The 26,416-nt window shown below is 39.9% G+C and overlaps 1 protein-coding gene across 17 annotated transcripts in view; it reads right to left on the bottom strand.

Annotated features, from left to right (window-relative positions):
• The window catches only part of EYA1 (EYA transcriptional coactivator and phosphatase 1), a 169,890-nt gene that overhangs the window by 43,054 nt on the left and 100,420 nt on the right, over positions 1 to 26,416 (bottom strand). For 9 of the 17 annotated variants that reach the window (XM_074577257.1, XM_074577254.1, XM_074577265.1 and 6 more), the window contains 6 exons: positions 26,051 to 26,196; positions 21,710 to 21,847; positions 15,397 to 15,479; positions 14,788 to 14,974; positions 2,945 to 3,087; positions 1,695 to 1,778 (listed from right to left, as the gene is read on the bottom strand). In XM_074577257.1, the coding sequence (XP_074433358.1) occupies positions 1,695 to 1,778; positions 2,945 to 3,087; positions 14,788 to 14,974; positions 15,397 to 15,479; positions 21,710 to 21,847; positions 26,051 to 26,196 (781 nt within the window). The remainder of the gene's footprint in view (positions 1 to 1,694; positions 1,779 to 2,944; positions 3,088 to 14,787; positions 14,975 to 15,396; positions 15,480 to 21,709; positions 21,848 to 26,050; positions 26,197 to 26,416) is intronic. The other 8 variants (XM_074577259.1, XM_074577256.1, XM_074577264.1 and 5 more) reach the window with 3 other exon arrangements.

Consider the following 26,416-nt stretch of genomic DNA (forward strand, 5'->3'; position numbering starts at 1 on the left):
CAAGAGTCGGTTGCCGTTTAGCAACGCAGAAGTATTCTGCCACATGCCATGCAAGCAGAGCCAGCCGGGCGAAAGGTACGTCTCAAGGAAACAGTGCCAACAGGGATGGAGCCGCAGCCAGGAGTCACCCACCTCCTTGCAGCAGACGTTATTTACATGTCTTTGCAGCTGAACACTAGCCACTTTCCTCAGCCTCAAGCATCCAGCAAGAAAGGTGTTTATGTTCAGGCCCCAATTAATGAAACCATTACAGGGAACTAGTAACAAATGGAAAAAATATGCTCGCGCAAGTACTGCTACGGCAGCGACTAATTAGGCTTTTCCAGCACTACTCTGCTGCCTAAAAGCAACTGGTGACATTCTGTTGGCACTGAGGTTTTTTTATGAGCACCGGGATTTGTTCTCCTCATTCTGAACTGAACTGCCATAGATTTGGTGATTTTGGGGTGCCATGGAAAAGCTGGGTTTGGCCTGAGAAACTTTTGGTAAATGTTTAATACTCTATAAAGCTGTTGTCTGTACATATCCATACGATAATTGTTGAAACATTTAAAGTACTAGTGTCTTTTTACTACCTAAATATAATCTAATAACACCCAGGAAACCAAGGCTGCTGAATTAACTTGCTTTTCTGACACATAATGAAAAAAATAATTCTATTCCTCAAACAGGTAAGCTGCTATTACAGCAAACACTTCTGAAAATACACCGCACCTGAATAAGCAAGAAAGCTTGCAAAGCACTACTGCTTTAGATTTTTATAATGCAAAAATTTATTAGGAGGAATTCAGAATCTGACTCAGGCATGGACTGAATCCTGGCATCAGGCATGGTCCTTCAGTCATCTGGGTGTAGGGTAAAACCTTTTAGTGACAAATATAAGCTTTACAAGAAGACAGAGTGACTACATGAAGCCAGACAAAACTATCTGGTTCTTCTTTATATGTAGAATTTTTTAAGGTTACCAAAAAGATCACATTCTAGTTATACCTCACATGAGGTGAACATGAAACGGCATAACAGATTTTAGCACAAGCTGAGACGTTAGCTTTCGAATACAATCCTGGAAAAACAGAGTTTGATCTCACAAGGGCATTCCATTCATAAACTGTTCTTATTCACCTAAGACCACGTTCCTCTTCTGAGAATTACGGAGGAAACCCGCAGTCTGTAGATATATTCATCAGTCCAGTTATGATTTATAGACTGTGCGTAATAGAGAGATTTGACTCATAAGCAGACTTTCAAAAACATCAGTCAATATGTAGATGAAAAAAGGGAAAAAATTTTAGACTAATCTGTCTGTGTCCAAAAGTATTCTTCCAAAAGTAGCCTTCTCAATACTGAGCCCAGTCCACTGCCAGTCGCTCAGAACTAAAATGTTATTTTAGCAATCACTCCTGGAAGTTCTTCACTCTCTGAGGGGAGCTAAACCTTTGCAGATTTTGATGATACCAACAGGTTCCAGACACTCTATACCTACAAACCAAACCTCAAGTGGTCGAAGTATTACTCCCAACAAGTCAGCACAAAGAATGAACATGTGAAACAGCTTTACTCCTTGATTTTTTATGTCTTGAAACATCAGTACCGGTTTGCCTCTAGAAAAACAACTAATGTTCTGGTCTTCCTTGTATAACAACCATAAACCAGCAAATATTACTGAAAATTTCCATCAGTTTCTTGACACTTACCCTTCCATATCTGTTAGCATAGGACCCTGTAAGCAAGGAATGGAAAATGATGATTGTCTCATCCAAATCCCAAATGAATACTCTCTGTAAAAAGAGAATCAAATCAATGTGTTCCTCTGTGAAGCTGATACTTGAAATGGAAAGTTAAAATTTGAATCGGTACGCGCACAAATGAGAAAATTGTATTGAAATGGTTATATATTAAAACCATAGTTTCCTTGCCATTTATTTTCAGAACTAACAAGTTTTTTCCAGAATAGGGTAATATGATCTGTTAGCTTTTTACTACAATTGCTATTATATCAAATTATTCCATTAGAATAGGATTATAGTTATTGTCAAATACACACAGAAAATGACATTGTACAATGTATTATTTTAAAGCCAGATGTGAGGTAGAAACTGAAATAAATGAAGAGAAGCCTCTGAAAATTAAGTCTTTGGGGTTTGAATTCTGTATTTCTGCAACTCTTACAAAACAAAGTTCATATAACTGCTCTTGAAAATTACCTCTAAAAACAAAATGAAGCAAATGGCTGCTAAACACTTAAATCCCCTTAATCTATGTTCATTTTTAACGGATTTTAGGCACCTGAAGAATGAAAATTATGAACTTCGATGCAGCATGTGTAAGAATTTATGGCATCAGTAAATAATTCTTTCACTTACAGCCAATGGAAAATATGTGTTTTAAATTTGTCCTCTGGCCACACGCAAAATGATATTTTAATGAAAAATAAAGTGTTCAAATACAAGTATTTTAAATCCTGGTGAGATTGTATTTCCCATGATGACAAATGGGCTAAGCTTTTGGAAAGGAAAAGTAATGCAGTGTGGACACTCTTAGCTGTGGTGTGTCATTGGAGATGTGTTCTCAACATAAAGCACGGGCCACTGGGAGGAATGTGAATGTAGCACGAGAGAACAAAACCCACTATTGTGCTAGAAGCATCTCTCCTCCAAAAGCAACCCTTTCTTTGGGAAAAGTTTGTTGGGTTTTTTTTTTAGTTTGTTTTTTTTTTTAATCAAAAGGAGAAAGAAGCCCCCAGTATTTTTCAGAGAAACTAGGTGCTCTTCATGAAAAGATTCTTTAGAAGAAAAATTCTACCTTCTATGAAAATACTGTCAAAAAAAAAAAGAAAGGGAGCTCCAATGCCACTTTACTTTTGATGTTTAAATTATACTTCTCTGTGCAAAGTAATGATAAAAATAAAGTCTGTAACAGGTCAAGGACACCTAGTATAATGTACCTCTAGATCAGAGTCAGGTGGTGGTGAAGGATTATTGTTTCTTCTGCCACGTCCACGTGACTTCCCATCTGAACTACGACGTAATCTATCTGAATCTGAATCTTTAATGGGTGTTGATGGACTGTGGATCGTACTGTATTCTGCTGTAGTAAAGAAATGAGATTTTTACCTTTCAGCTTAAACTTCAAAGTGTTCAATTTAATTGCTTGTTACATGTGACAACAAAACCAGGATGTTCACTAAAGAGTCATAACTAAAATAATTAAATCTACAGTAATAAGTGGCAATACTAATTCATAAATTAATTCAATCAAGTTCAAGTTATATGAAAAAACACAGAGAGAAATTATTTCAGTAAATGAATAAAAAAGGAATAAGTAAAAAAACCTTCATTCCTTCAAATCGTAGAAAAGATCATATAACTTCATAGACAAGATCAAACTCTAAATGATCAATTTTAAGGGATACCAGCTTTTCTTTAGAGAACATTAATTCAATTCTAAGTTTTCAAACATGCTTTAAGATAACCATTATGGTGACTGGTAAGAAAAATACACCCAGCTATGAAAAAAAATAACATAGTGAAATTGAAAACTTTTCCAAATTGCTTGGTTGCAGACACTTTACTTTTGGATTGCTATGTTTGAGCCAGATGAATATCATTCTTTCTAAACATGGCATAAAATAGAGTCTTTATTTTCCCAGAGCAAGTTCAATAAATAAGTGTTAAGTATGCATCATCTATGAAGATGAAATTTATAGTATTCTTCAAAGGCCTACTCAACATTGAACTTTTCCAACAAGTAACTTCAAGACAGCATACAATTCTTTATAAACAGCACTGTATGCTAATTATTATGCTTCAGCGACATTTATTTAACAAAATATTTACTGTTGTTGAACAGGGAAAAAAGAATGATGATCGATGTATGTAAGAGCAACAATGTTTTCCTGAAAACACGCTAGATGAAGATGTTTTGCTATTCTTCGCATGCACAGACTCAGTAACAGTGAAGTGCTTGAACATTAAGGAAGCAGACACGCAGCATACGTTATTGTTCCTAACTCATTTAACTAGAAGTACCATACTCATCAGAAACGCAACAACACATTTTTAAATCTCTTTTCAAGACTTCACAGTCTAAGTTCACGGAGAAAAGACTTTTATTTTGACAGTTATCATTTTTCCTAAAAAACCCTATTTTTGTGAAGGCAGCTGGAATTTTCAGCATTCTATATATTTATCAATTTCACTTCTCAGTTAACATTAGCTACTCTTTAGAATTCAGCAGATGTGGATATTTGTATCAATATTCATTTTCTTTTTAATCAGCCTAGATCATGGCATTCCCATTTGAACAGACAGGTATCCTTCTCACACAAGTGATTTTCTTCTCCTAAAAAAACATCCTGTTGAGGTCAAAGGTTACATTAAGGAGGAGACTGGACATCTGTGTAACACCACAGATTCACAATTACTCAAAATAATAACAGTTGCTTGTGCTGAATGAAAGGAAAAGGTCTTGAAATTCTCATGTACAGCCTTCAAATCTACACTTAATGGAAATTAGTATATGTTATGTATTTCACATTATACTTTTACCTAACTATCTCAGGCTACATTAAACAAAGCAGAATAACAAGTTAAGAGGTAACTCAAGGTAAAACAAAGAATCTTCAAAAGAGACTCGAACTGCACCTAAAAGAGCGATTCTGTGTATACGCCAAACAACAAAAATCATCCAGCCATGTCAGTCTACATACCTAAAGACAGAGGTTTAAATGTTGAAGATCATCTACATTTCAATAATATATATATTTTCCTATGACAATGTACACTTCAGAATATTTAGTTAAACTATTTAAACTTTGAATGCTGACTGCTCTTTCATCTCCTGTACTTAAACATAAATAAGAAATCATAACTCAGATAGTACAAATTTTCCCAACCTTTTAAACTTAAATGAGTTCATCTGCTATAGATTATTTTTATTATTAAAATAGAAAAGAAAAATAAAAGAAAGAAAACAATGAACAAAGGCCTTGAAATAAATTATAACCCGGTAAAATAAATGGACCAGAATTTCTTCAACAGGTGTATTGGCCAATGATGTTCTAAATATGTGCTCTATCATTCACATGTAATGAAAAATTGCATTTCCTATTGACTGATTTAAATTAAGGTTGGTCTTGGACTCTGAAAATATTTTTAGGAGTTTGGCTTTAGATCACAGTTTTTAAATTCTTCTCACGGATGTCATCTGCCTCAAAATTTTAAGTATTAAACTTGGGGTACTAATAGTAACACTAAATAAAACAGGGAACAGATAGCATAGGAAAAGTACAAAGAAAACTTCATGACAAATAAAACCAAGTAGCAGAGCATGGTGAGGGCAGGGAAGACAGTCTGTTTGTAAGAGCCATCCAGCTTTCCATTTTTGCAAAGACCTTGATTTAAGTAAACTGCATGCAAAATTTCAAAGGCAGGGCTGCAAGTCTGGGTGGAGGCTCATTTCCATCTCCCCTTCACAGATGCAAGTCATCTGTCTGGATGGGCCAGACCTTCCCCGGACAGAAAGACTCTCAACCCTACCTCAGGATCCCAAGGTTGGCTAGACACAACTTAGCCCACCCTTCTTGGAACCACTGTACCTGCATCATTCCCAAGAGATCTGTCTGCCTTGCTCTTATGGATCTCTCCAGGAAATCTACTCTGCTGCTTTAACAGCCATGCCATTGGAAACAGAACATACAACTTCAGCATTACAGCAATGTAAGTTCAATCTATGAAAGCAGAGGAAAAAATTATTCCCTTCATTATATTTGCATGCGTTTGAAGACTGTTCTTAGATCCCCTTTGTTGTTAGGCCAACCCTTCCCTGACAATCCTCCTTTCTGGGTTCTGATTATCAGTCTACATAGTATCTCCAAACTGGATACAGTAATTCAAAATAAAGTCGAGCAAAGCTTTCCTTCCCACGTCCCACAGTCTACCCTCCCCTGGACACCACTTGGCAGGAGAAAATTTGCATTTTCTGCAATATTTTCAATAAATGTTTTAGTTTCAGGATCCCTAGATCATCTTCCGAGGAGGAAGTGACACCTAACTGGTCGTTTCTCAAAGACCTGGCCAAATATTGCACATGAACTGAATACACAACAGTGCTAATACCTGGAGTTTCTGAGCCTACTTAGGAGACCAGTCTGTTATGAACAGTGTGACAGATGGCAGTAACCAATGGGGGCAAACGTGACATCACATGCAAGAAACTTATTCCATGTATGTAAAGGCAAACGATAGCATGTACACTTTGGATTAAGGCTGTTCGACAGGGCAGCCTCCATGTGCAGGGCCGAGTTACCAGCTCACTGTCCAATGGTCGCTCTCAGGTCCTCATAAGGAAACCCAGTTAAAGAATCCAGTATCCAGCTGAGACCTGAGCCTTGACAAGCCCAAGCCCTGACAAATTCTGGAGCAAGAAAAACAACAGCGGCTGAGGGTACTCGGTGTGCCACCAATATCTGGAGTACTGAGAGCGGTCCACAGGGAAAGGTAGAGCCTGGAAGGAGCTGCCAACATTCCCCATCCCACATTTGTGCAGTTCATCATTCCTGCCTAAATGTATACCTCACACCTGCTCCTATTCAGATCACATCTCCATTTTTTGAGTTCTCATCCTGTCTCCAAAGAACTCGCAGCCCCTCTCAGCATGGTGTCATCTACATATTTAATAGGCAAACACATTCTGTTCCGTCATCTAAATGATTAATGAAAATGTGGTCTGGTGCTAGGCCCAAGGCAGACACTGAGGAATGCTGCTGTAGCCATCCTTCTATTTTAGCAGCGAGCTCTCACTGACTTATCTCTGGACATGGTTTCCTAAACAACTTTATATAATTCTGCTGCAGTTTCTGATAGACTGCTTTAAGCCTAGTTTGCTCATAAGATTGTTAAATGAAAAGATTTAACTGTCAGGGCAGCAAAAGCCTCACTGAAGTCAAGCTATATAACACATTATCGTTATACCCATTATTCTACATTCATTGATAGGAGGAGGTTAATTTGTTCAACCTCAGCTGACTTCACAGTACCAGATATGTTTTAATATTAGACATTATGTTTCTAAATCACTGAATTTAATTTTGTCCTGTTCTTGAGCATCACCAACACAGGAAGTGCAGGAGAAAACCCAGCCCTCCACGAAATCATGAGCAGAAAAGGGGGTGAGGATCAGCTCTCCACTGCCTGTCCCAATACTAAAGCAAGATCACCAAAGGAAGCTGGCAGCAGCCAGGCTAAATACAAGAAGGAGGAGTTCAGATAAAAGCCATCTGTGGGACATTTTGCCAAAAAATGCTAGGCCCCCAAAAGATTACAAGGTTTCGAGGAGCCTGAAGGCATCCCTGGAACAGAAGCACTCAGGGGTGCTACAGCCACGCTGCATTAGCAGGTTGGGTCTGTGGGACCAAACATGTGGTGGCAAAGACCCTAGGCTTCACTGCCTGCTTCTGGGAGGTCATTTCAGTGTAGGTCCAGCCCGATCTAGTCTCCTGAGCATCCTCAGTAAGGGCTGGAGGACTTAGGAGCTGTCCTGGAGGACACCTTCCAGGTTAGTTTTGTCTGGAAGGACTCCAGCTGAGTGCTCTAGGACCGCTCTGCTGAGCCAAAGCTCTGCATCAAACCAGACTCCCGCCCCAAATTAAAATGCTAATGTAGGCACACCCTAATCATAAAAACAACAGCAGCTTTGGAAATCCCCTGAGATGAAAATATCTGGAAGGTGGAAAAGCGCTCAGGGCAAGTCTTACACAAGCTCAGCCTGTCCCCGCTGCTCCTGGGGCATCTGCTGATGGCAGCTGCGGCAGGTGGGGTATGGGGCCGGTTGATCCATCGGTCTGGACCACTACAGCCATTTCTGTGTGTTGTATATGCCTTCACAAAATTATATTAATGTAGCAACAGTTATTCTTCTGCATCCATTAACAGACACATAATTTTAGATCTCCCCGCAACGGCGCCTCTCTGCACTCTGCCCCAGGCAGACACTAAATGTTACAGCTTGTTTCTGCTTCACACACTCAGAGTTCATCTCTTCCAAACCTTGACCAAGTGTAACAGACACAATCTTGACCTCTTTAGTCAGTCAGAAAAACATTTTAACCCAGATTCTATAAATGTATGCCTCCTCTTCCAGATGTGACTGGTACCTCCTGCTCCTGACCCCTGGCAGTAACCCTTGTAGTGGATGGTGACACCAAGCCAGACAACAACTACACATAACTGTGAGGAACAAAATATGTTTACCATTCTGGTTTACCTAAAATACTTGAATCATACATATTGCAGCAGACCTTCCCCTAGGCTTCAAAGCACCATATTATTGCAACTTGACAGAATATTTCATAAGCATATACCTCCCTGTTATATATCATCGTGGGCAGTTGTGATGGTTTTGTCACACAGGACAACTTTCCACCATCTCACGAATAAGAATACTTTCATTACTTACGAACAGACAATAAAGCCACAGAGATACCATTTGCAACACCAAATTCTGTAATTCCTTTCTGCTTGTTATGGAAATCCCCCCTAAGTAATTGCTGTATTTTCTTGCTATTGATTTCAATGTACTATACAGCAGTAGTATCAAATGACAAATCTGGGGAAAACTATCTATTCCAGAAATCCCAAAATCAAGTCTAGGTAAATCCGACTGGCAAGCGTGTGGGTACAGCTCTTGCAGTTGAAAAAGACATTGCAAATTTCATCAGACTTTTTCCCTACTACGTTGAAAGGGTATGCAAAAAAGAGTAAACGCACATTATCAAAGTATTCATATCTCATGTCACAATGTAAATCACATGGACAAGATGGGTCTAGGAAAGCTAGTATAGGCAAATGTCTCTGCAAGTAGGTATGTACAAACATTTTCCATTTAGATTGTGCCCAGATAATTGGTTTCCCCTCAAACCTTTCACTTAATTTTGAATAAAGGCCTTAAATCCTCAGGCCAGTGTTATTTCAACTCCTGTATACCAAAATAAAAATATAAGATACAGGTAGTTTGAATATGTTGGTCTTATGCTATGATTTTCTTACTTTTGCATAAATAAAGCTTACTTTTGCATAAATAAAGCTAAACACAAAATTTCATGAGTACTCTACAAACTTCTTCCTGTACTGCTTACCTAAAACTGGACGAGGATTAAACAATGCAGCAGGATCACATAGATATTTGAGGGTTTGGGGTTTTTTTTTTTTACTTCTCTATAAAAAATATGACTATGACATTAGTAGTAAGTAAGTAAAGTATTAAATAAGTATTGCAACAAATACAATAATGCCTGCTGACATGATCATAGAAGGATGTCCTTAGTGATGCTTTGACAAAATGTCAAAATCTTGACCTGAAAATCAAATCTAATGTTTGTCTTTTGAGGATGACAAACATACCATTATAAACTTGGCAAAAACCCTCAAGAGTCTGTTAAAAATATTGACAAAAATGCCTGTTTATTTCAAGGCTTGGGTGACTTTTTGATTTGGAATTGCATATTCAAAATAATGACAAAATATCATATTAACTGTATATCTTATATATAACATATATATTGTTAACATACATTAACTATGTATGCCAACAACTATACTAACAAGCACTGCAATGGTCCAGTTTTTTTTCTCAAATTGTCAATGTTGAAGTAAAAAAGGTGATGCAATCCCATAATAGGCAGGTAGTACCTCTCTCCAGTGTAGGCATTTCTTCCTTGCTCATTATTTATGCTTTCAAACAATTTGAAATTATTATTATATTTACTTCTACTAAAACCAATGATGACCATCCTATTTATGTATTAAAAAAAGTCTACTGAAAAGTGCATCAAGTTCTTAGCTTCAACATACCTTGTGACAGTGAGTCAGACTCCATATTGTTGGACACAATGCAGAAGAGTTAAAAGTTGTACATTGCTAACGTCAAAACAGGAGAACAACCATTATCAGAAAAGCAAATCCAGTGTTGTACTTTGACATTCATTATTGCATCCAATCTCATTTCTGTTTTTACAGAATTTTCATTGAGTTTCCTTCCTACATAAAAATACACCCTAGATTTATTCTTCATGTATATTTACGAAAAAGAGCAAACAATAGAACACCAGTACTGTACTGTGACTACAGCAGTATTTGTTTCCGTACAGGTATAAGTAAGAAGTTGCCTATGTAGTCTGTTTGCTCCGTTTCCCTTTCCTGCTTCTAATTTACTGTTATGAAATATGATAAGGAGAAACAGTAAAGGTAGCTTTCCCTTTTGCAATCCTAAATGTGATACAGCGTTCAAGGAAAAAGAAGTTTAGTCTTTAAGAGCAAAACGGTGACCCATGGCTGAGAACAATTTTTGTTGGCGAGCACAGCCCTTGTGGGCTGCACTGTGGCCTGCATTTAATCTGCATTGTGAAGTATGTGAGTAATATGAAAAAAAACCAACCTTCCAGTAATATTTCAAACATACTTATTGCAGAAACCAAGAAAACTGAGAGAGATCAAATCTCAAGAACAATGCTAGTCTCTCTTGTGAGAAACACTGTTCAATAAATTATAAATACAGCATAATACAAAATAGAAGGATAAATTCAACTTTGTTGACTGAACTGCTAAACAAAAGTTTGCACATACAAAGAATTTTTTGTTACCAGCTGTGATGATGGAGTTGAAATATTGCAAGAGAAAATTATTAAAGCTTTAGAAAAAGTAGTCATTTTCTACATTCATTCTTAGAAATACATATTATGAATGTCCCTCTAATTATTTTAGAACATCGGGGCAGAGCGTTGATTGGAGAAAAAAACTCCATCTGTTCAGGATAAATTTCAACACTGGCCAACTGCAGGTGATTAGGTGAGAGAGCGTATAAAGGTCAGACATGCACACAGTGCTAATTCATCCACTGTCTCCAGTGGTTTTTTTTTGTCAAGAATTTCTTGAATTGACGGTGGTGTCTGCCTAAATCCAATCTTTGAGTTTGTCTAAGTGATACTTGAACTGGCATAAAGTTTTTGCACCCACAACATCCTGCAGCAAGGAGCTGCACGGCTTACCTATACGCAACATAAAGAAATACTTCCTTTTGTTCACTCTGAACCTACTTCAATGAATTTCAGCATTGGAAGGGAGAGTGAATTTTTGCCCACGAGTCTACTTTTATTATTTTTTATCATTTTAATTACTATTGCTTCTCTTACATGCTACAGCTCAGACAGAAATCAGGAACTCGCTGTTCATACCTGGGATAATCTACTCATGCATGGACTGAAAGCTCATCCCAGAAGGAACCTAATATTCTATTGCTATTCTGATGAAAAACGTTTTCTTATGTAAAGCAAAAGTTAGAATTCTACAAGTGGAAAAAAACCCCAACTTTGAAAATTCTTACTTTTGAACTGAAACAAAATTTCCAATGAAATCTGAAGTAAGGCACACATTAAAAATTTGAAATGCCATACTGAGATTGTTAGATTGTTTTGTTTAATAATTTTCTGATTATGTCACTACCAAAAGTACAGCCTTATGTTCACAAGAAAATAACATTAATTTGTATGTCTGATTTATGGAGACAGGGACTATCAACCTCTGTGCAATAAAAATGTTTTGTCATAACTGAGGTACAAGAATTTTTTCAGATCCACAAAGGAAAGAGAAAGAAGAAACACTGAGCGTGGAAAATCTCAGGTTCTTCTGCAAGAATCCTTGGACGTCCTGGATTGCATGGCAAAAACTTGCATATTTAACTAGGAACTGTGGGAAACCATAAAAGGATTATTTTATATTTGGACAAGGAATTAAACATACTTTAAGTGAAATTATCTGAGCTTTCTGAGTCTGCAAAACTCTACTAAAAATGTCACAAGAGCACATAATTACTTGCTCTCTTTTCACATGTTTCTTACCAGGCTCTTCTGTTTCACATACTGGCCCAAATTCATAGGAACCACCTATGTCTGTCAAATTATTCTGGTGCCTCTGTAAAGTCTGAAGGCTGTTCTGTGCTTGTCCTGGCACGGTTGAGAACCGCAGAGATTACGTGGGCTTTTTAAATATAGAAGATGTCTAGGGATATCAGCATCCAGTAAGAACAGCTGCAATTCAGCAGCTGGAGCCCATCCTACGAAAGGGGTACAGTAGCCTAATGTGATGGCTCTGCACTGCTCCCCACCGTCCCTCATAATGCAGAGTTCCAGCTGTGATAGAGAATCAGCAGTCTAACTTGACCAGATGCGGCAAAACATCCTACAGAAATTTGACTAATTGTAATTAAAATTTGGTTAGTTTGCTCATTTGTTCGATGTTTTTGAACCAACTGTAAATTTCCTTCTCTCTAATATGCCTTCCACTTGTCCACACCCCACCAGAATTCCCTTCTGCTTTTCTTTGACCCCAACCTTGCTTTGTCTTCTGAGCATACTGTGTATGAGCTCAGCTGGGGCTTTGCAATAAGCTTCAGTGAGAAGAAAGTGAAAAAATTTACACTGTCTAAGGGGAAAGTGCAGGCACAGCACTGGATTCACTGGCTGGTCCTCACCCCCCTTCTACCAGGGTTGAAGGTTTGTGAGGCAGCAACAGGTTCTCACCTAATTCTAACCTAGGAACCCGACACTGGTATGTCAGCCACCTTAAACTGTTCTCATACCAGTGGAGAGGCTTAAGAGGATGAAGACTTGTAATTAAACTGAACTCTAAATAGAGGTACTCATCTCTCTCCACTCAGTACAGACGGAGCCTAAATGGGCTTGATCCTAACTTAAATGCATAAAGACAAACGCATAAAGATAAATGGAGAAATCTGGGTCTAGCCCTATACTTTCTGCCAACCGCAACCATGTTGGTGAAGGGGAACAGAAAGATGGCTTCCATTACCTTCTCCTAATAGAGAGCGGCCCACTGCAGGTACTTTCCTAAAAGCGTCCCTGCCGGTGCAGGCAGCCCAAGATAACCCATAGCTACATTAAGAGTTGCTGTTTGCAAACCATTTGAAGGAACTTTCTCAGAAATGTTAAATCAGTAACATAAATACCCCAGGGAAAGAGGCGGCAGTCCCAGCAATGGCAGAGGAGGTGTGCACATGTCCAAGGAATGGCTATGTCTAAGTAAGCAGTGGTAGGGCGCCCACGGAGGTACAGCTTTCATTACAGGAAAGCATGAACTAGAAGAGGACTTACGTGGACGATCCACCCATGAGAAGGCCCATCAAATTCTTTCAAATTTTTAGAGAAGACTTTCTTAATAAGAGTGTGGAAGATTTGAGGGAGAAAATAAAGATTTCTCAAAGAGGAACTGATAGAAAAGTTCTGTCTAGGCTTATAGAACACAGAAAACTATTTAAATAGGAAGTCAGCCTTTAAGCCACTAAGCTTGAGCTTGGGAAAAATATACCTCTTCTGTCTGTATACGTGTTTACCGTTGCTTTTAGGAAGTATCAACTACTTTAAATTATCAACTACTTTAAAAAAATATATGCAAAGATTTTGCAAAAGATCAAGACACAGATGATACAATGATTCAATTTTAATATCTTGATAAAAGCTAAAACTTGATCACCTTTGTTTTTGGGGGTAAGAGGAACTTACTGCTTACAACCTAAAAAGAAAAGCAAACAAACCCACAAGAAAACAAAACCAAAAAATTAAAAACAAAGCAAAAAGAGTAATTATGCAGACTCCAATACACATCCATATGTTCTAAAAGCCACAGACTCCAATATGCATTCATGTATTTAGAACGATCCCTTTCTCAAATACATTGCACACACATGTGATCTCGTGTATACAAACACACACACCAGCTGTGTTTTCTTGCCTTTCACTTTCAGCAAATGTATCAAAAGAGACAACACTGCATACATTTTTTACAGGTCCACACTCATGCAGAAAAGCAACAGAGTCCTAGCACATCGTATTAAAGCTCACATTGCACATGCAAGATCAGTCCCATCAAGTACTTCAAGAAAATGAAGAAAACACCCTCTCCCAACAAAACTCCGAAACAAAACCTCCTGAAAACATTGCCAAATCATAGCTGCTTCTTACCGCATTACTGAGAAACCCATCTGCAACCTTGGACTTTCTCTCTGACAGATTTCAAACTTCTGCCATCTACTAACTAATGACATGCTTAAACTGTTAAAAAATGTATTAGGTTTTTTTTTTTTTAATAATGGGAAAAGTATTTTTCACCCCTCATTTCCAAAAACAGCTGCAGCAGTTTGGCATAAATGTTCAAAAAATATCTCAACTAGTAAAGGACTGCCAAATTCCAGCAAGAAAGGTAAAATGACTGGGGAAAAGGAAAAGCCACCGAAAATCTTTTATTAAAATGGAAACACTTGTGCAATTTCAACTCCCCATTACAAGCATTATTATGTCCTCTGAAAGTGGAAAGCTCTCTTTCAAGTGAACAGTTGGGCTATGGTCCGAAGGCCTCTTGATTTCAGTCTTACTTAAGAAAAATCAAAGGAGTTTATCTTAATGAAGACAGAGCTTTAAAAGCATCAGGTTCTGGTTTAGTGTAAAGACTTTCCCATATCCTGCAATTTTTAACACAAGCATTTTACAAATAAACACAAACAATTTGTATTTCACACAAGGTTTAAAACTTGTACTGATCCTGGTTTTTCTTTAGTCTATTTTCTGCTAGAATCTGTGCAAGACGTGCCACAGGCTCGGGATTAAGAAATAATAAAAAAAAAAAATATCAATGACTACACCAAAAAAACCCCCCTCATTCAATTCAACCCCCTTTCAACTTACAAAAACGTGCCTCATAGGGACCATAAAATCCATGTAATTACCTGCTGCAGGATCTGTAACCGCTTGACTGGTGATGCCAGATGGTGGTTCTTGAAGCTGGTATGTTGCATTTGTGGAGGGTGTCGTTGGGCTGGTGTTGCTGTTTGTCATGTAATGTGAAGGATAGGGTGAGCTATTATAATACTGTGCATATTGGCCCTGGCCAAAACTGGGATAAGAGGGGTATTCCTGCAAGACAAAAAAGCAACTGAATAGTCCATCAAAGTTTTGCTGCTTTTTAGTATATATTCCAAAACATAACTACAAACACATGTCAGGCTTTCAGCACGTATGCTTCCTGGACTGGATGCTGTCGGACCTAAAACTGTGAGGCAGTAAAATGAAATCTAAATTACACATAATTTAGTATGTCTTCTCATACAAATAGTTTATTAGACACACTGCTGAAGATGTGTGAATAAGAACATCAACCCCTGACAATTAGTTCTACCATTGAAAGATGACAAATTGAACAAAAACATTTATAAACATTAGTTTAACTTGAAAGGATGCTAATTTCTTTCAAAAAGCTATTTAAGCGCTACATTTTTTTCAGTGGATGAGAATTCTAAGTTTGCCAAAGTTTCCTCAACTCATATTTACAAATTTACCTGCTGTGAACTATTAAATCCAGTAGAATTTGTGAGTGAATTATTTCCTGCATATATTCCTGATGATGTTGTAAAACTGCTGCCTGAAATGAAATGAAAAATTATGTGAATTACTAAAACATAGTATTGGAAAATAACTTCCATCATGCGATTATATCATAAGGATACGGCATATTTGTAATATTTCCCATATGTTGACCGATTTGGTTGTCATCAGCTCTGTAACATGTTAATATATGGAAAGTGATAATTCATCGTTCCTACACCCTGTGTTTCATTATTGTAATAAAAAGAAATGTAGACAGGAATTTGGAGCCACCTCAGGTCTGACTGAATATTAGGCTATCCCACCCCTCTGAATAATCCCCAGCCTTGTGGAAGCAAAGAGGGTTTCAGTTTTTGTTGAACAATAAATGTGAGCCTTGTCCTAAGAGATATCATCTCCCCTCACTGAAACCCACTGGCTCCATTTCTCCATTTCCAGAATGGGGTTCTCTCCCCTCCCTGAGCCTCAGCCCCTCGCAGGAACAGCAAAAGCCGTAACTCTCTGCTCCAAACAGCTCAGCCCCACCGCGAAGCCATTAGGATTTGCTAATGGATCACATACAGCCTTGGGACACAAACTTTTTTCTTTTTTGATAGAGTCTACCAGGCATGACACAAGGGAAAAAAGTAGCTCTCTGAGAAGGGAGACCCAAGATTGAATTTAGCCCAGAGACTGAATTACCGCCGTCACCTCCCTCCTCCCCACCAAAAATAGACAGATGGGACTCTCGTTTAATATCTAACCTGAGAAGCTGTTCCACTAAAAGGGCAGCAACCCCCTTTCAGCTGTTTTGCCCTCACTGGTTATAACCCGGGAGTGACACAGCCACCAGCTGAGACAGATGGATGCACAGGGTGAAGCTACATAAGCCACCAGAAAGTCTGTAATGAGGCAACCTATTGAACTCCTCCAGCAGGAGAGCACCAGCCAGCCAGGAGCTCGCATTAAAGTGTGCAGGTTGTTTACGGCCCCCTTCGCCGCCGAAACCTGCCTTAGTGAAAAGATATAACCAGACCTTGGGAGCAAAAGCTTGCAGGTGAGCCAAGGAGGGATGGAAATCCACAGGGAGCCAGGCGTACAGATGCGCCGACCCTCTGATGGGCCCGACACGACCCAATTAACAACCAAATCCTATGCAGTGGTTACTCCTTGGGAAAAGTGACATTTCTTCCGACTCCAAACAGCCAGGAATGCAGGCAGGGCTGCATGCTTAGTACAACCCCTACAGGGCATTTGTGACCTATTTACTTTTTTAAACAAAAACCCCACCCACCCAATAGGTATCCTAGCTATCAGAAGTCAGAAGGAAAAACATTTAACTGCTTTGATTGCAAAAGTTACTAAAAACGCACGCAGATTAAGCCTCAAAGTAGATGTGAAGTATGTCCAACAGCAGTGGGAGTAAAAGATGACGCTTAAACTTAATGTGTGATAATGACTGTAAACATTTCTCTTGTATTTGCTATTAGTGCAAAAGCTCTGTGGTTGTTGATAGATGCTACTAATCCTGTGAACTAAACTCAGATTACTTCAGCAGAAGAGTTGACATCCAAGTTTAGCAAATAGTACAGATAAACAGTACTAATGAGAAAAACATGTTGTTTTAAATTTAATTTAAAATTGGAAAACAGATGTTATTTTTTATTATAACAAACCCCAGAGCCAAAATACAGCTGAAAAATATTTTAAATTGCAAAACTTTGAAATGCTATTTTATTTCTAAGAGTGCCTTGGCTGGAAGAATGTAAGTCACTGTGTCTCTTTCTATTTCTGTAGCTACTTCTGAGTGATGCAGTAATGCATTCAAACTCAAGTTTTACAGTTGCACGGTTTGAACCACTCCGAAAAGATATAAAAGGCCTCTCATAGTTATAAGAAGAAAAGAAAAAAAAAAACATACAAAACTTTTTTGGATGAATACATTATCTTCCCACAGAAAGTTTGGCAAATACTTTGCAAGAGCAAATGAGAAAAGTAATTACATGGCAGCCAGCATCTCTCCCTCTCAGACAAAGACACACACATACTAACAGGCAGATCTCTCTTTCATCTCATGGTCAGCACTGGCTCCTATGGAGGAGGGGTGGGGGTCTCCTAGACCGTAACAAACATGAAGCAGGTTTCTCAGAAACGGCTCTGTGGGCCACCCAGAACTACTGGCCTAAAGTTGTTTTTAAAATACTCCAATTTTGCCATTTGTTTTTTAAATAATCGGCCGCAGCGCCGCGTAGGGCTGCTGTTCCCGCCTTCGCCAAACAAACACAAAAATAAGAATCTCCACGAAACGTGCGAGATTTACTGCCCCAGGTTGGCAGGCTATGTAGCTTTAAAATGTGATAAAAGCTGTAAATTGCAGGTCAAAGGTCTATTTTGCAAAGAGCACGGACCCACATTAAAGCTGGGAATCCCAGTCAGTGTTGGAAGACGGCTGGTCCCTGCTGGGAGCGGGATGCGGGCTCCTGGGATGCCATCCTCCCTGGTGTATTTGCCACAGAGGTCCATTTGCTTTCCTGGCGCAGCCTCCTTGCCATGGGCTATGTCCATCATCAGGGTACAATGTATGTGGCAGAAGTTTAGTGCAGCTCTCCTGGGAAAGCCGAACACGGCCAGATGGGCTATTTAAACTCAAGGTTTCTTCCGTTTGCTTACACTGTTTAAAAATCCTTGGCGAAGTCCCCCTTGTTGTCCTAGTAACTGCTTAGCCATCCAGAACAATATTTTTATACTGTATAATAATAACCGAATACCTTAACGTTTACTTTTTTATGGATGAATTCCCAAACCAATTGGTTAGTATATTCTCAAACATCGCAGTCTTGGTAACTAAAACAACGCTGGTGCTCATCACAGGTCTAGTACCCTTCCATCTATGAAGCAACTTACATGAAAAAAGAGCTTGAGGAACATCCTCACTAAAGTAAGGGTGGGGGACAGTGGGGAGACAGGGTGGCGGAACCGCCTAGGTCCTCTTCCCACCCTCTCCCCTCCTCACACCCCATTATAGGGATGATAAATTTGTAACAAACAAAAATCCAATTACCAGAATAACCTTAGCAAGGAGCCACAGGCAGCGATTTTCCTCATCATTTTCAAAAGTTGGCAGTCTCTCCCTCCGCTATTGTTCGGTGACTAATCACGCTGTAATTTTAGCAGGGTCAGGAAAAGCACTGGGTTTAATTGGCTGCACACGCACGGCGAGGCAGCGCCTTTACGTCGCAGGGAGACATTCGCCCCGGGGAGAGGAACCAGAATAACTCCAAAGCTTTTGAGCGCGAGGTAACCCCAGTCAGGGAGCAACTGCAAGGCGGCTAGGAAATCCCCTCTACTGCAGGCAAGAATGCCAGCGGGGCCCCGAACACGCCGTCGTGTAACGCTGGGTTGCGAAGTAGGTTGTGGGATCCATTATCTCCATTTAGCAGCTCAGCAGCCGCGCGCAGGAGATGAAGAACAGCTATTGCAGGCTATGACAGGGCTGGGGCTGCAGCCTGCCCATATACTGCTAGAGGGGAAAGGGAGAATAAACTCATTTCCCTCTCTGGAGGTTTCTGCACAAACAACTGAACAGCAGCAGCACTACCCCCGTCTTCTGTCAAGAGAATCAATTTTGTCCTTAAATAATAGCTGAAACTATGAATAGGTTCTCCTTCCAAAATTACACGAGGAAAGGGAAACAAATGTCCCTGTTTATTTTTAACATCTGTTCAATCAAAAGGAAGAATTAAGTCAACTCAAAGTTGTTTCAAATTCAAAAGCTGGCCTAATGGAAACATTAATAGGACGTATATTCTCATGTATAGTATAGATATATACTGTCAACATTTAACTGCAAGAAAGACCTGTTCAGCAATGTGGTTCTTTTCTACTTAGCTTCTAACAACTCCACCAACATTTTAATTTAAAATATTCTCCTCATTTCCACTCCTATGGTCCGTAAGGCTTCTGTAGGAGACCAGTCCTTCCCCCATCCACACACCGTGCTGTTCATGAGCACAACAGAATTGCCACACACACCACGGGCACCCCCAGGCTCTCCCACTCTGACCTGTGGCTCTTCCACCCAAGCAGACTGTCAGCGATCTGCTGCCTTCCAGGGGCGGGCAGCCCAGCCCAGAGGCAAACCCAGGCTCAGACCCCCTCCTCCCTCAGCCCCGCAGACAATGCTGTCGTGAAATCAATGCCTCTGACCCTCCTCTCAGGAGAGCTTCGCAACTGGGTCATCTTTAACACATTTCTTTCACAGAATATTTTTAGATCCTTGCTTTTCGATGCGTACAGCTGAAACGCTTTCCAAGATCTTACTGTTCCATCTCTTGACAACCGCCACCCTTTCATGACCTTGACAATTCTGATCTTACACACATTTTGCATATCGCAGAAAACAAAGCAATGCCCTTTATGACAGACCTCTATGTAGTCCATTGACTGAGTCCTAGCTTTGCTCTACTAATGCCAGAATTCACTGCTTATTCTTAAAATTTTCCAACAAGCGCTCTCTCACATCATCCCATGCTGCTCCCCCTCTCCTCCCTCCATTGAATGAGTTTCCCATAGACATCTGCAAAACTACTTCATTGTCCTCCCTAAAATCCCTTTTTATTGACATCCCTCTGCTCTGTATCTTACAAAAACCCCCACCTTCAGAGCTGTTAGATAACCAATATGGGGTGACAACTGTTTATTATGGCTAAACTGCATCAGCTTTATCATTATATTAAGACATAATAAGCCTGTGTGTTTTATTTTACCCTCCAATTTCGATGGGGACTATGTTTTCATTTGGCTGTATCAGCACAACAGGAATCCTGATACATGACTGTGGCACAAAGGCACTACTGCAATAGAAATTATAGGCAACACAGACATGATTTTTCAATAACTCTATTTCCTAGCGACCATGAATTATCAGTTCCTCAAGAGCTGGAATGTTGATCCAGGAGTTCCCCGTAGCTGCTGCTGGCAAGCGTTGTGAGCTCTCTCCTACAGAGAGGTAGGGGTAGGGTTTTTTTCAGAGGGGCGTATGCGTGTTTGGTTTTTTTAGTGTGGCTATCTGCAGAAAGCAAAACCAATAACCTAGTTATAGTTATTTTTGCCCCGATGAGTAAAAGATCACCACAATTCAGCATGTAGATGAAAGTCTGCATACTACTCTCATGCTATCTTCCTCTTACTTGTCAGAGCACACTACAAGTAAGCAATACTTCAGATGTCAGATGGTCACTTCTGCCCTACGGAGCTACTCAACACACAGTTCAAAAGAGGATTAAAAAACCCCCAACAACAACCATCTCTCTTGTGCCTGGGCGAAGGACCGGATCAATATCCCCTTAAAGCTGTGGAACAAAAGCAAAACCTCATTCACTTGGTCTCTGAAAGCACTTCTGCCTCCAGACATTTCATGGAGCGTTTACACGCTGGCGCAGAGTTTAAATGGAGCATGATAATAATAAAGAGAGGTGCTAAACTTTTAAACACGTGGTCCAATTCTGTGAGTGATCACTTATTTCAACAATTCTAAAATGTGCAGCACACTTGATTTCAACTGTCAAATTCAGGGGTGAAAGCTCCTGCAGCAGACATCCAAAATTAGCTATTTGTCATAAACAAAGATTTTTGAAAATAACCCTTAAAGTGGTTAAAATCCAGAATCAGGCACACCCAGCGACTTCCCGAGACAAGAGGGGAAAAAGGAATTGGGAGAACAAGGTGGAAAGATATTAAGTAAACTAAACAGGCAAGTAAGGCTACAAAATATAATTGATAATAATAGCCCGCACATACAAAGACTTACAGCTTTTAAATAGACTTCAAAGAAACAGACTTCAATCATTACTTAGCTACCTCCACAGCTGCAGTAGGTATTTTTATCTTCTTCTCCCTCCCCAAACACACTCAGGTGTCAAATTATATCTGGCACTTCCTAAATTCATAATCCGGACATGTTTTCCAGGACTCGCTTTGTCACATTCACTATTTGTTAAACTCTTGCTATTTGGAGACACGTTTTTTACTGTAATAACACTACAGCACCTCGCTATTTAAAAATTAATGAAGTCACTAAGCGAGGGATCTTCCAGACTGCTGAGAGCCGACCCGTCGCTGCGCTCAGCAAAGGCAATCAGCATTTCAGCTCCAACTGCAATAACATCCGAGGTTAAGCACTTGAGCAAACATTCATTTTTATGCTAGGAATGTAAAGAAATAAGGGGGGGGGGAAAACCCCATAGCATCTACTATATCTAATTAATGGTAATATCTCTTTATACAGACCTTGCATCTGGTAGCTATAGGGAGCCTGTCCAGGTTGAGGTGTGCTAAAGCTGGCACCGTAGCTTAGAAATCCTGTCTGTCCAGGTGACTGTGACTGTGCCAATCCACCTTCTGTCTTGATGCCTGCCCACAATGCACCTAAATCAGTTAGTGACAGCAAATCTATTTGTTCATATTCAAACAGGGACGGGAAATAAAATCACTTAATTAACAGCACTTTTCACATATACCTCTTATTGCAAGCGTGAGAGAGCGAATACCGAGAGCATGCACCAATGAGTGGGGTAAGGGCAGTCTAAAAGCACACATAACACTGAAGCTCACCAGGGAGAGGTTAAATTCAAAACTGTGTTCCCAATAACTGCAAAAGAAATTTATACACGAACAGGAAGTTGCATTATTCCTTTTTTCCTTTCCTGAGAGAGGATAACTTTTCCATATATTCATGGCATTTCACAGAGGTAGATTAGCAACTTTATATGATTTTAATGAAGCATAGCATAGCCAAGCTCTCCTACCATCCACCCATTAATGACATAGCTGAGATTTGCATTGTGTAATATTCCTACATGAAAATTACGTGTCTCTGAGTGCAATGGCTTTCTAAGGAGTTAAAGAGAGAACTAGCAGCATTAAGTGTAATGATGATTTTCAAAGCTAATCAAACACTATAGGAGGCATTTAGTCTTTTAACAAATAAACACCTAGTAGACAGGAACTATTCCTGAAGCAATCTCCCAAACTGGGAAGAACGCAACAGAGAGTCATTAATCTGCACTGACAGGGAAATCCATTACACATTACATTACCCTCTCATTTCCAAATTTAGTAATAAATGAATCCAAAGTCCAAATAAATGAATGACTTGCATCCCAAAATCAGTGATACTTCCCCCAATTTGTAAGGCAACAAGCAACTAAATATCAGCAAGGGAAACACTGAGGAAACGCACACAATTCAGCCTCTGTCTCTTAGTTTTAATTATAAGGTTGTCCCAACATGAACTACCATTTAAAAATAATTATAGCCAAAGCAATGGAAAAGTAATACAATACTCTTAGGTTTCACTGTGGCATTCAGTGATACCTCATTGTTCAGAAACCACCGTTATTTGAACTGAATTAACTAAGTGTGAATTAGTAACATTCCTTTGAAAATTACTGTTAATCTAAGTCCATTTCCTGGTTGGATTTTTTTTTTAAAAAAACAATATTCAACAAAGGTTGAAGGTAGGAGAGGGCTGAGAAGTTACTATGGTTGCAAAACTTTGATATCTCCCTATATACAAATGGCAGCATATTTTCTTCTGCCTCTTAAATCATTATTTTTCAACTGCTGTCATTAATTACCCTTAATTCCTTCTGCCAGACCTGCTAACTGCCAGACTAACCCTGTTTGCTTGTTTTTCCCCAGTGCTTACTTGCTTCTTCTGTTTCATGTTACAATTAAACCATCCCAATGCTGAATCTGACACCTCGTTTCCAAGGGGAAACCCCTGCCATGGATGTTTTGGTATCGACAATCTCTATTTGTTGTCTCTTTAAGGACTTCTGAAATGCTGATTAAATATTGCTTAGAGAATGTTTAACTAAATCAAGCATTAAATTTCTAGTCCAGCTCTAACGGCCTAATTTAACTCTCCATCTCCGAGGAAGCAGGAGGAGTCGACCAAAGGCAGCGGCAGGAGGATGCCACTTGAGTGAAGACAACTTGGCACTGACGTGCCCTTTTGCAAACCTCCATGCTATGAAGAGCCTTTCATCTCCTAGGACTTATTCTTCCCACCTGCTCTCATCTAGAAGGCCTTCACTCATCAGACCTTGATGGTCCCTTCTCCTCCTCCCAAGACTAACGTATGCAAGAAAGCAGGAAGGGAGAGTGAGAAAATATAAGGGGACTGCCAATATCTGGAAAGAAAAGAAGTTGCTAAGCAAAGCCTTTGTGAGACGCTGGTACGGGAGCGGGCAGGAGGAGGGAGCTGCAGGAAATTCTCCAGCCTCCTCAGGGGCTTTGCAGATGAACCAGAGCCAGGAGCCCCTGGGAGGCAGCTGTCAGTGGCATTCCCCTCCACCCCCCTTCCTGCCCGCTCCCCTGCACCACGGTGGCAGAGGGGGGGGAGTGGAAAAATGAAGAAGCTGGAGGTGTATTCGAGACAGCACCTTCCCAAACTGCCCTAGGGAGAAAACGTGAGGGAACGTTGATGTGAATTCACGATTACTTTTCCCCCCACTAAGCCCCAGAGTGAAGAAACAAAAAGGGTGAAGCCCCCCACTCCAACTCAGAGTTTTTCCTTCCACGCATGTCCTAAGTCTCCTCTCTTTATACCTGCTGGAAGCTCTCTGCCTCGACGAGAAAAAGGAAAGGCAGATGGTATGTGGGGTCTAAGCTGCAGACCCAAGAGGAGAATTTTGGCTCTACGCAAGGCTTCAGTTTTTGCGGGTTGCAAATAAGCATCCCAGCGTTCCCCATATAGTTTATTTTGGGAACATGGACTATATGATGTGCTTTAAGTATGCAAAAATATATATGGTGTTAGGTCCCAAAACTTTTTAATGGTTATTTGCTTTTAAATATTACTGCTATGAAATACTTCCCTGAGGAGCACCTTTGCCCCAGCCACGAGGGACTGTCTGAAAAGAACAAAATGCGTTAAAATCCACATGGCTCAGGAACCAGGGGGTTCAGTGGCCAAAAGCAGCTCTGCAATGTAAAATGTTAGGCAAAATTATCCAAAGTCCTAGGCACGGGGGATGGACTGGGAAAAAAAAAAAAGAAACAAAACAAAAGAGCAGGCAGGCATGTTAACCCCCCCGCGAGCAGTTGCCAAGTAAAGCAGCTCTCAATTATAGCTCGGATGACTATGAGACAGCTAAACTCAAGTAGGGAAATCAAGGCCTTGCTGAAGTCAGGGGGAGTTTTATAGCTGAGTTCAGTGAGGTCAGGATTTCATCCAGAGGAACAAAGCAAAAACCAAAAAAAGTCACTGTTTGGGCTGCCCAAGCCACCGCAGCCAGCCAAGTATGAACATGAGGTGGCCACAGGAGAAACGGGTCCAGAAGAGCGTGGTGGGGAAAGGGGTCATCTGTTATCACACACCACCCGATCCAGCTGGAAACAACAGACAAGCGCTCATCGGCAAGACGAGCTTGGGGGGCTTGGGGGGTGGGAAGAATCCCCATCTCCATAGTCTTGGAAATATCCTTAAATATCCTTCACGTATTTTGTGTGCGCGAGTTTTAAATATGTGGAATGGAACTGAAACAGAAACATCCAATTCACCATATTTTTGGTGGTAAGTAATCAAGGCTGTAGCCACAGGAAGAATGCCTCCTTGGATCATAATTATTGATGATATATTAATGAAACACATTTTCTTAAAGTAAAGGGAAATATTAATCTATTTCTTGTACCTGTTGCCCAGAGTAATCTGTTGTAGGATACGCTTGAGACCCAGTGGATTTCAACTTGGCAGATTTCAGGATGAAAGATTCACCAGTTTTGCACTTAAAAGTTTTAATGATTTTAAGGGGCACAGTTTGTACTGCGAGTTCTGCCCTTTTGTTATAAAATTTACATTACCTGAATGTATCTTTACAAAATATACTGCTAAAAGCATGCAGATTGTGCATCTTCAATATATTGCCACAGAGGAATATAAGACCTATTTTCTAAAATTGCATCCTTGCTGCCGAGCTTCTATGTGGTATGCCAGCAGACAGTCTGGCAGCAAAATGGTCTCACCCACAGCAGCTTGTTTTTAAATTAAATTTTTTTGGAAATATTTGCTACTTAGTACTATCTCCTTCATCAGGCAGACAGAGCTTTAGTGGCAATTTACCTCAGTTTTCACCTCCAGGGAGTTTTAAAACATTAAAAGTGAGATTTTTTTGTGTGTTTTTTTTTTTTTAATCAGGTTTTCACCTGCTGAAAATCAGCGCAGCTTCACTGATTCACTTGGGTTCCAGTAATCTGGAACAGCTGAAATTTAGACCTGTATGTACTGATGAACCCTACTGCATTGCTGGAGAGCAAAGCTCCTCGGCAAGTCACCAGGAGCTCTGCCTGTGTAATGGAAGTCCCTAGATCTCTTTTCCCACTTCACTGCTAATAAAAACCTAATGAATCTCTCTCCTTGATCCCAAAAGAGAGTCATCCTCTTGAGTAGCTTCTTAGCTCTTTAACACATAAATTAAGCATCACTCCAATGGGGAAATTACCAGTCTTCCACTAGGAACGCTCGGGAGCACAGCCGCCCCACTGAGCACTGAGCCGAGGGTCACGCAATCTTCTTCTAAAAAATATTTACCTCTGGAATAAAATAACACGGATGTGGTTTCTTACCATACGAAGGGATTCCATAGGGCTGGCCGGGCTGGGGGTAGGTGGCATAAGCTGTAGCTTGTTGCATCCCCGTTGTAAACTGTGTCTGCCCATACGCAGCCATCGTTTGTGAAGAGGGGGTAGGAAGAATATGTGGGTATGGTCTGCTATTGATTACAAATGACAGAAAATAGGAGAGACGCTGCATTAGACAGACATGCATGTACTTATTTTTAGCCTTATTATAATCCTGCTACTTCATTAACACATAATCATAGGCTGTGCTAGACAACGGAAACTGTAAGACAAAGACAAAACAACAATAAGAAATCCATAATAAAAGAATAAGTAAAATAAGAACTTTCCAAATATTTTTCAAATACATTC

Source organism: Larus michahellis, chromosome 2 (genome assembly GCF_964199755.1).
Source record: "Larus michahellis chromosome 2, bLarMic1.1, whole genome shotgun sequence".
Taxonomy (NCBI): Eukaryota; Metazoa; Chordata; class Aves; order Charadriiformes; family Laridae; genus Larus; species Larus michahellis.